Source organism: Mesoplodon bidens (assembly GCF_964165515.1).
Source record: "Mesoplodon bidens genome assembly, chromosome: 2".
NCBI classification, from domain to species: Eukaryota; Metazoa; Chordata; class Mammalia; order Artiodactyla; family Ziphiidae; genus Mesoplodon; species Mesoplodon bidens.
The window spans coordinates 117,803,611-117,814,683 of record NC_138177.1 but is presented as its reverse complement, the minus strand read 5'-3'; the positions used below and the strand labels follow the sequence as shown (position 1 = coordinate 117,814,683).

Genomic DNA, 11,073 nt, shown 5'->3' with positions numbered 1-11,073 from the left:
CTTTGAAAAATAAATTAATAATGTTTTGAATATATCACATAATAAATATTACGACTTGAAATTGCATTAACGAGAATTTTCTCAATTTTTTTTTTTTTTTTTTGCGGTACACGGGCCTCTCATTGTTGTGGCCCCTCCCTTTGCGGAGCACAGGCTCTGGACGCGCAGGCTCAGTGGCCATGGCTCACGGGCCCAGCCTCTCCGCGGCATGTGGGATCCTCCCGGACCGGGGCAGAACCCGTGGCCCCTGCATCAGCAGGCGGACTCTCAACCAATGCGCCACCAGGGAAGCTCGAATTTTCTCTTTTTTTACCCAGTAGATTGAGCAGCTGTTGTTAGTGAGATGTGCCAGCGAGAGATGGGGACTGTTCAAGATTTTGAAGTGTGATACTGGAAATGTTGGTTGTAACATTGATGAATTCAGACAGCGTTGGATAAGTGACCAGGCATAGTCCTGGGTGAGGATGGAGAGATGAATGAGACTTCTGCAGGAATTCAATTCAGTGGGAGAGACATAAGTAAATAGGTAATTGCATCTAATGTGATTAAGTGCTGTTAATCACTAAAGGAAAGAATAGTTCTCTGTGTCATGCACATTTTCCATGTGGTTTATTACATAGTTGTTATTTGGACACTGTTCATCCAGATGTAATATTTCTCTACTAAGCAGAATATTTGGTTAACCAAATTTTTCAATTCCCTGACCATACCTGAGTAACAGTTTATTTTACAAGTTATGATCATATCATTAAAAAAAACCTCAATATCTACCACAGGGGAAAGCTGTGCAATCATTCTTTTCTATAGTTAATGGCTAATTTATTTTATCTCACTGTAGCACTTTATGATCCTTTCCAATTTCTAGGAATTTAGAGGCCCTTTCTGATTTTAGAATGGAGAAAAGAGGGTTTATTTCCATGTGGCATTGTTTTTTCACAAAAGCTGTGGTTATATTTTACTGATAAAAAGAGCAAAGGTCAGTAATAGATTTCCATAAGCGATTAGCTATAAAAATGAGATAGTTAATAGGTACAGATCAAAACAATATTAGCAAAAAGTGGTTACAGCATTAAAATGGCTCAAATTATAATTGCTAATGAAGTAGTGGATTTTTCTTTACTTGATCATAAAAATAATCTCCACAAAATTTAAGAGTCACATCTCTTTGGGTAAACATACCACTAGAAATTCTCTCACCATCGGGCTTTTTTGATCATTAAAATGTTACTAATGCTTTATCTGCATGTGTCCTGTGAGAATACTGCTTATCCCTTTCCCTTCTCACATTCTTTAGAAAGCTAGGAACAGTCCAGTCCTCTAAGTGACAGTGAATCCTAAGGCAGTGACTTTCCATTGACAACACGTGGCCCGAATACCTGTTTTTAACTTCCTGGGGATATCGGTCCCTAAGCTCAAATACACCATCTCTTTCCTTCTACCTGGTTTCTTTATCCTTTTTGAGCTGGATTTGGGATGAACTGTCTGCAAACTGCAATCTGACAGTTCAAGACGCTGTCACGACAGCTTTCTGAAGGCTTTCCTCAGCTCTCCTGGTTCCTATTTTACAGCCGTAGAGACGGCGCCTTTAGCTGGAGAATGAGTTTAAAACAAAACTTTTCCTTAAGTGGTCGGGCAGCTGAGAGGGCCGCTCTGATGCTGAGGAGGGGGATGTAGCATCCGAGCGCGGTGCTCAAGTCCCTCCGGGTCCGGCTCTGGACTCAACGCAAAAGGGGCGGAGAGCAAGGGGCGGAGGTCAACCGCGCCCTCCACCCCGCCCAGGCGGTGAGCGCCGCTAGGTGCTAAAGGATCAGAGGAGCCCAGCGCACCCGGCAGGTTCCGCGCTGGGCGAGCGCGCGGAAGCACGCGCGGCGAGACAGTCGGAGCCCGGGCCGGAGCCCGGGCCGGAGCCGGAGCGAGAGCGCGGCGCAGCGCCCCAGGAACCGGCGGCAGCGACGGAGCGGAGCCGGGCGCGGGATGGCCCACGGACCCGCGCGCTCTTCTGCTCCACCTAGAGCCCTTCCCGCGGCCCGGGATGCCAAGGTAAACACCCTTTCAGCGGCTGGATTCCCACGCGTTGGCCACCCGACTGAGGGTTAGCCACCCCACCTCGGATGCCCGGCGGCAGCAGCAGCCAGCGGCACCGGAGGGCACCTTAGCCTGAACTGGCCAACAAGTTTGGACCAGATGCCCCAAGCTGGGGAGACCCGCAGAGCAATGTCTGATCCGTCTGGAGCCTGAGGTGCGCGCCTGGGGACCGGGTAGAACGGATCTCAGAGGAGGGAAACGGGTAAAGAAAAAGATCCCCTTCCCTCTCCTTGCTTCCCCGCCCGCGACACTTCGACTCCGGCATCCTGGCCAGCGCAGGCCTTTGGCGCCCCCCGGGGTGGGAGGGAAACCGGCCCCTGGCGTTTGAGCAATCGCAGAAAGTTTCAGGCAGTTAAGAGGTTTGGGAAGGATGTTGCAAGCAGAGGCCTCGGGGCGGTGGGGTAGTAGTGATCGAAAGTCAAGCTGTGAGTAAGACCGGAGGAGGCGGCCGCCCTCCGGGCAGTCCCGGGAGGGCCCCACTTGGGCAGGTCCCAGGAAAGGCTGGCTCCGGAATTCCTAGCCTCCCGGAAAGCTGCTGGGGAAACGCCGGTGGAAATAGCTCGGGGCGGGTGGCAGTGGTGGCGGGTATAGAGGGTCTGTGACTCAGGCCTCAACTCACTAGGGAAAGAGCGACAAATAAATAATTCGCCTGGGATGTAGCTACCCTGAAGCTGTAACTTAGATCAACAGCATCTAGGCAGATGCGCCCACAGTGAGGGCGGCCCGCCTTCTTTGCTCTCATCAGCCAACGTTTCTGCACAGGTGGTAGCTGGACCAGAAAATCTTCCTAGAGACTCAACACTGAGCCTTCCAGGGGTCACTGATGCGTGTGGTTTGCTGTTATTTGACCTAAATCAAATAGTTTTAGAACTTATTCAGAGAAGCCCCATGCAGCGTCAGCGGGCTTGTGGTTCCACTTTGCACCCTCCCAAAGTTTGGAGAAGATGATTTTGTCTGCCTGACAGTCATAGGTCTCAAAGAAATAATCTGCACTTTGGGGACAAAGCTCATCAGAGAAAAAAGCAGAAACTTTAGAAAGTCACCTAGTTATTAAAATAGACTATTATACTTTAAAAACTCAACTGGGTTTAAATCTAGCCTTGTTAAGCGACTTCGTAAACCTTAGGAGTTTTAAGGTGTCAGTGAAGTGTCAGGAGGCAGTTTAGGAGGTGCCCAGTGGCAGAGTAGCCATAGAGGTTAACCAAGGGGTCTCAATTCTGGTAGCTTCTTTACCTTGAAAATGAAATGTGGAACTGCAGGCGGATGTGTGCTGTTTTCATTATGATGCGACCTTGCTCATGACAGGCCAGATAAATCTGATTCCCACCACAGGGTGCTGGGGTGCTTTGGCCTTCAATGTCAGATGAACAGTTATCCAGGGCTCATAATTTCTCTGTCTTTATGCTGCAGATCTCTGGACCGCAAGCCTGCACTGTTTTGAGAGGGAGATGACTTGAGTGGCCAGCTCTTATCTCCACCACAATGTCCACGAACAATTCCAAACAGCCAGTGTCTCCTGCAGCTGGGCTCCTTTCAAATACAACTTGCCAAATGGAAGAAGAGCTTTCAATATCTTTTTCGATAACCTTCATGACAGTGGGAATCTTATCAAACAGCCTTGCTATTGCTATTCTCATGAAGGCATACCAGAGATTTAGACAGAAGTACAAGTCATCGTTTTTGCTTTTAGCTAGTGCTCTGGTAATCACAGATTTCTTTGGGCACCTCATCAATGGAGCTATAGCAGTCTTTGTATATGCTTCTGATAAAGACTGGATCCATTTTGACAAATCAAATGTCCTTTGCAGTATTTTTGGTATCTGCATGGTATTCTCTGGTCTGTGCCCACTTTTTCTAGGCAGTGTGATGGCCATTGAGCGATGTATTGGAGTCACCCAACCAATATTTCACTCTACGAAAATTACATCCAAACATGTTAAAATGATGTTGAGTGGAGTGTGCTTCTTTGCTGTTTTCGTAGCTTTGCTGCCCATCCTTGGGCATCGTGACTATAAAATTCAAGCGTCGAAGACCTGGTGTTTCTACAAAACAGATCACATCAAAGACTGGGAAGATAGGTTTTATCTTTTACTTTTTTCATTTCTGGGGCTCCTAGCCCTTGGTATTTCATTTTTTTGCAATGCCATCACAGGAATTTCACTTTTAAGAGTTAAATTTAAAAGTCAGCAGCACAGACAAGGCAGGTCTCATCATTTTGAAATGGTCATCCAGCTCCTGGGTATAATGTGTGTCTCCTGCGTTTGCTGGAGTCCGTTTCTGGTAAGGACCTATGGTTTTGACAATTTTTGCTTTGTTCAGTTAATCGATATTCAATACAAGGTTTCTTGTCTTTTCAAAGTTGGTAGTCTTGATGGGCAATGCTGTTTCATCTTTTAAATGCTGGAATTTACTTCTACTCAGAACTTACTTTAGTTCTCAGCTCTGGCTGAGAATTAAGCTATTTATGACATAGATGGTTATTTCCCCACAAGCCCAGAATTAAAAGAAATATCTCCCTAAACAATTCTAACCATAGTGTTACCTGTTGCAGTGTGGTATAAAGTAATTTTCACAGAAGTAACATAATTTTAATATACTGAATATGACTAGTTTCTAAAATGTGAAAAAAAATGGTTATAAAACAATATTAGAATGGACTCCAGTAAGTCTTGATAGAAAATCACATGGACTTGTAATTTATAGACTGGCTGCTTCTCAACACACAATGACCAGGTCTCAGCTTGCAAAGGGAGGTGATGAGTTGAGATAGTTGGATAGTGCAGGTGAACTAGATGGGTAGATAAGGTAAGGAATCACTAGTTCACAAACCCAGGATAATAGTAATGCAGGGAGGGGTATGACTGGCAGGAGAACCAGGGATTCTTCTCTTATCATTTCATTCCTTCCTCTTTTTCAATTTAGCCAGCAACTATATTTAACATCTTGGTATTTTTATTTGGAAATGACGGCTAAGTTTAAATAATTAGCAACAAACATAAGTCATTTATATGACTTTCTAGGTAGAAGACAAAATACTTATGATTGATAAGTATGACCATAACTCTCTACAACAGTTTACTTTATGAAGGAAAAAGTGATAACATACAATGAAAGAGAAAACATCTTTCTGTATGTAGCTCCTGATGGCAGTAAAGATTATTTTCATCCCTTTTCTTGTACCAGTGGGGAAACAGATTGGTATCCAAAGATAGTAATACAGGTGATACCCAGGTAGAGGTAAAGCAAAAGGGTGAGACAAAGGTAGACATAACACAAAGGCCATGGTCATACCTTGCATCGTGTTATGCAGGTGCTTGTTAATAATGCGGTTCTTCTAGGCCCCCTTAGGTCCATTGTCCAAGAACTATTGCCAGTAGAGTTTTAATAAACAATCCTGCTGGTCCTGGTGAACAGAAAAGTCTTTGAGAGCTGTTGCTGTAGACAGATCCTATGGTAGTTGATTTTATTCTGCAGAAAGATTTCTACTTTTAAAATATTTCCTTATTTCTATCCCTGTTATTTCCTCACAATTTGAATTTGGCTTCTGGAATTTTTGTATCATTTAAATATTTTTTTCGTGATGTTCCAGAACTGGTCCTAGGGGCCCAACCGAGGATAGGATAGGCTACATCGGTCAATGGCAAGTCAACATTTTGAGGCTGGCTTATTGTCAATTTAGGAGGCCTTGGGTGACCCCAGTTAGGGGTCTCATCTGAGCTCATAGTTCAGTTGTTTGAATCTGAATAGCAGAGATGAGTTCTGTCAACACTTCGAGTCATTTCAGTGTTCATTCTTAGAGAGTTTAATTTATGCTACTTGACAAAGGAAATTCCCTTAGAATAATGCTCCTCTTCTTCTTAAACTTTTAAATAGAGTAACTTTTTAAAATAAACAGTGAGTCTGAGCAAAAATGAAATTAATTTGAGGGTTGGAAAGGGAATACTAAGAAAGGGAGAAAAGAGGTAGCTGAAAATATTTAAAGAAAATGTAAAAATGAAGGTCCTAGCTCTGGAGGAAACCTGAAAACCATGAAATAGTGAACTTAATGAGACACAGATAATCTGGACAACTGGGCTAATCACTGGTGTTTTGGTTTTTGCTTGTTCTGAGTCACCTTTAAATTCTACTTAGTTCTGGCTTTTGACTTTGAGAAATAGGAGTTATAGGTTAACTACTGTAAGGGAATGGAAAGTAACAAAATTTCATCCTCACCATGATATTTTGAATTTATGTTTTTCTCTAATTTCTTTTCCTAAATTTTTGGTTTTCTTTACTGTTAAAATAGATATTACAATTTAATTCATCTTTTGAACATATTTCCTAGTGGAATATAATTTTATTTTTGTGAAACATTTTCTGAGGTCTGCATTCTATTTAACTGTGAATTATTGCTACACCTATGACACCAATGTATCAATACTTCTAAAATGCTTTTTAGTGTGGAAATTGTTTCTGCATTAGGTGTGTAGTAGGTCTACCACAGATACCCCTTGCTGGATTGATGTTTTAAGTTGTTTCAAGCATTATTTTCAGTTTCTATTGTGGAGTCTTGGGTCTTCATGGCAAGTTCTGGCTGAAGGATTTATAACTTGTGGCCTGGACATAAGTGCCTTGCACATTACATTAAGACCACCAGACAGCTCTAAATGGAACCTGAGTGAAAAACCCAGGCTTGGGAATGCCAAAATAATACCCAACACTGATTCCTCTGTTGAACCATTTCTCCTTTACCAACTAAGTGCCCAGGAGGAACTGCATAGGTATTAATGACTGAGCCATTTTTCTCCACCCTATATTTTAAAAGCTTCTTAGTTTAAAAAAAAATACCTCTGAAACCAAGCTTCTAAATTCCCATAGATGCACTATAATTGTGACATCTTCCATGTCAATGGCCTACTTTACACCATGTGCCTTCTCTCTATAATTGATGAGGATGAAATGTTGGATTTGTCATTTGAATGAACATCTGAAGACACTCTTTGACCTGTGTTCACTGTCATTTTCAAGCCTCAAACTGGAATGGGGTACAGGTGCATACACTAAAAGGAGGAAGTGAGTAATGCAGATGATGGTGTCTGGGTTTGGCAGGATTTACTGCATCAAAACATCAGTAGTGGCATAATTTCTAAAACTTTTAAAATTTGTAGCTGATGAAAAGGGGGATACTTTATTAAGTTTGATGATTGATTTTAATACAAAGGTAAGATGATCATGATGTTTGTTAGAAATCTCTCTCTCTTTTAATAGACTTCATTTTTCTTGAGTAGTTTTAGGTTTACAGAAAAATGAGTGGAAAACACGGAGTTCACATATAGCTCCTCATGTCTCCACCCCTCCACCCCCCAGTCATCCTTATTATTAACATCTTGCATTGATGTAGTACATTCATTACAATCGATGAGCCAATACTTGTACATTATTATTGACTAAAGTCTGTAGTTTACATTAGGGTTCTCCTTGTGTTGTACAGTGTGTGGGTTTTGACAAATGTATATTGACATGTGTCCACCATTACAGTATAATATAGAATAGTTTTACCACCCTAAAAATCCCTTACGGTGTTCTTTTAAAATTTAATGTTTGTTTTTTTTTTCCCCCACAGAGGGGGAAGTGTGTGTGTGTGTGTGTGTGTGTGTGTGTATTTTCAGGAACTGAAATTTAGAAATGTAGTACAATTGTAATATTAGTTTAAAATATAACTTGTTAATGACTTTTAAAAAATTTCAATATCTGAATTTTATAGTTTTAAACATGGTTAACTCATATAAATTCATTTAATTACAATCCCAACTGAAAAATCCAGGAAAATACAGTAGGTACTTATTAGCTTACAATTCCATTTAGCAACAAGTTAATACAAAAATCTTTGAGAGTCAAATGGCAATTATAAAATTGTCTTGCATGCATTCTAGGTAAATCACTTTTTCCAAATAAATAAATCTTGAAGATTTTTTCCGATGTTTCTAGAGTGACAGGGAAAATGAAGACATTTAACAGCACTTCTAAGTAACATTTCCTTAATAGTCTTTGCTTCTGTCTTTCTACAGGTACTGATTCTTTTTAATGTTCCATTTCTAGAATATGTAGTCCTAAAAGGAATTTATTATTATTGCTATGCTTATTTCACTAGTTTGGCAGAGCATTAAATACTTGTTGACTGCTTGACTGTAACTTAAGTAGTATGAATGTCAAGAGATTGGAAATGATTGACCAGAATGTGGATTCTGAGTTCTGTAGGTGAGCGTTAATTAAGCAAATATTGAAACCAAATGGTAATTTTTAATCTGTTCCTTAAGTCAGCAACTGTAGAGTTATGACACAATTAAACTTCAGGGATCTTTTCTGGAAGGCTATTTAGTTTGTTTACTTTCTCTTCAAGGGTTGAGGTTCATTTTGAATTGGGAAAAGAAGTATAAAGTATATGAAGAGCAAAATGATATCTTATGTAGGTGAGTTTACCCAAAAAATGTGTTTCCTTGTGTAGGTAGTGTTTGAATTTGATTTTTCTAAGGTTGTTACTCTTCTGCTAGTATTTCTAGTCATATGGTTAAACATTTGGTCACTAAGATGTTTGTCAGATATAAATCAAAAAACGAATGGTTAATTGAATTCTACTGAATTACTAAAGGTATTGGCATCATAATGATCAGGTCTTACAGGGCTAGTGGCAAATGATGGAACAACACAACAGAATAGAACACTTTGACTACTAGTAAATATTGCTTTCTTGGAGAGGCTGGTTCTCATTATCGTATTTAAGACCTGTGTAATAGAAATCTGTGTATGTGTCTTGTGCACCTGCCTCTACACTGAAAGGATGGTGAACAGATGTATAGTTACACGCTTCAAGTGAAAAGAAAAATATGAAAAATGTATAAATATGTATATACATAATGTGTACATGTTTGAATGATTTCCCAAACTAAAAAAATTAACTAATTTTTAAATTAGTTAAAAAATTTAACTAATTATATCCATCATTGGATCTAATTATACCAAATAAAAAGGGCTTCGAATGGGTTTCATTCTAAAATTAAAAACAAATGGACTCTCACTCTCATATAATTTTATGTCAGATCTTTCTGGTTTTTCTTGCATTGCTGCTGATCTTAGAGGTGATTTGTAAGAAATTGTTTTAGCTGGTTTCCTTTGTGAAGTGGGAGTGCTCCCCGGTTTGGAATGTGAAAGCAGCAATCATGATGTCTGGAGAAAGGACTGGTAAGACTTAGGTTCTACTTTTAGGAAATTCATAAAAAACTCAGACTCATGCAGCTCAAAATTCATATCCAGATGAAAAGGTATGTTTTAGAGATACATTAAATGTAGTTTCTATGATAGGAATTCAGGCTGCTCTTGTGTTTGGGTGGACATGGAGTACATGGTGTGAGTTCAGTGACAGGAGCTGGCAGAGGAGCAGTTCTGAGAGATTTGGGAACATATTCCTGTCCCCGAAGCCTTGGTGTTCTCTTGCCTGGAGTACTCTCCTCCTGACATCCATGTGGCTCTCCCCCGACTCCTCTCTTAAATATCATGTTGTCTAGGGAGTCTATCTTAAAAAGTACCCTTTCTCTTCTCTCCTCCATTGCTCTGCTTTATTTACTCTCATAGCACTTAGCAGTATCGGATAACATGGGGTACATTTCTCTGTTTATTTGGTTGTTTTTTGGCTTCTGCCTCTAGCATGTAAGCTCCTTGAAGGAAGGGACCACGATTATTGCTGTGTCCTCAGTTCTGAGACCAGTGCCTGGCACAGAGTTGAGCTCAGTAAGTATTTGCTAAATGAATCTCACATAAAGGAGGGCTCAGTGGGTAATGGCCCTCATTTCCACTTTGGACCCAGTCTGCTGATGAGGTCAGGAGAGCCTCGGGAATACTTCCAATACTTTGAATTGGGGTTTGGATTGGAGAAGTCTGAGAGGGGAACGTGTGTTCAGAGGTTCCCCAGGAGTATTAGTTGGAAATGGTGTCCTGGAGAATCCTGAACATTCTACAATTTGCATCTGGTGCTAGAATTTAGGAATTTTGTCAGCATCATGGATAAACTAGGAATGATATTATTTTGTTATGATGTTTCATGCCAATTTCCTCTGTTAGTCTCAGTGGTCCTTGGTAGCTAGGAGCTATATTACTGGTTTGTGTTTTAGTTTCTACAAGTAGTAGGTCATAAACCAATGTTTATTGAATGAATGAACTAAGGAACCAAGTATTAACTACAAAGTATTGAAGACAAAGGAAACAATTAGGTGATATAACTTATTCATAGTTATTTTTGCCCCATTATTATCTTTAGCACCACCTTTTTCTCTACATGCACACATTTTTTCTCCCAAAATGTATGTATTTTTTATTGGTGTTTTATCTTTGACGGGGTCACTTCAGGAGACAGAAGGAAAAAATTTCTTTGAGTAAAGACCTGCAGATACTGGTTGTACATTGTCATAAAATCTCCATAGTGAATGTTGACATTTCTCTATAAAATGGGCTTGCTTACCTCAAGCCTTTGCCAGCTGATTGAGTGTCTACATGGCTCAATTTGTATTGCTAATCAGACTAAAAGATTGATTAGGTCTTATATTCATGGAGGATTAATTCTCAGAGAACTCCAACAGACCTGCTTAGTAGACACTGGTGCCCCACCCAGATCCCCTTTGGAGTGAGTTTTGCCCCTGGGGAAAATACCCTCAGCCAAGGGAGCTGCCTTGCCCGTGGTTGTGCCCCCCTCTCTTTGGTCATTCTGTGTACAGTGACAGGTGGGTGTGGGGATCCAAAGCACTTACCCCTTTGCCTCATTTGGGACATTTCTGAAGGGTCATATGTGCTTCAGAGCTTGTAGCTCCATTCCAGCTCTGTTTCTCCCTGTGCCAAGTCCTGCTTTCCTCATCACCTCACTGTCCTCAGAAAAATGCCTGCATGTAGATCTCTGTCTCAAAGTCTGCTTCCCATAGAATCCAGTTTAGGACCATTTTCTAGAAGTCCATTTGTTCACAC

The 11,073-nt window shown here is 40.8% G+C and overlaps 1 protein-coding gene across 1 annotated transcript in view; it reads left to right on the top strand.

Moving 5' to 3' along the window:
- Positions 1–3,567: 3,567 nt before the first annotated feature.
- PTGFR (prostaglandin F receptor) overlaps positions 3,568–11,073 on the top strand; it is a gene marked incomplete at both ends in the record, with an annotated part of 67,025 nt that continues 59,519 nt past the window's right edge. Inside the window, one exon of the mRNA XM_081224000.1 lies at positions 3,568–4,365. Within this exon, the coding sequence (XP_081080126.1) occupies positions 3,568–4,365 (798 nt within the window). The remainder of the gene's footprint in view (positions 4,366–11,073) is intronic.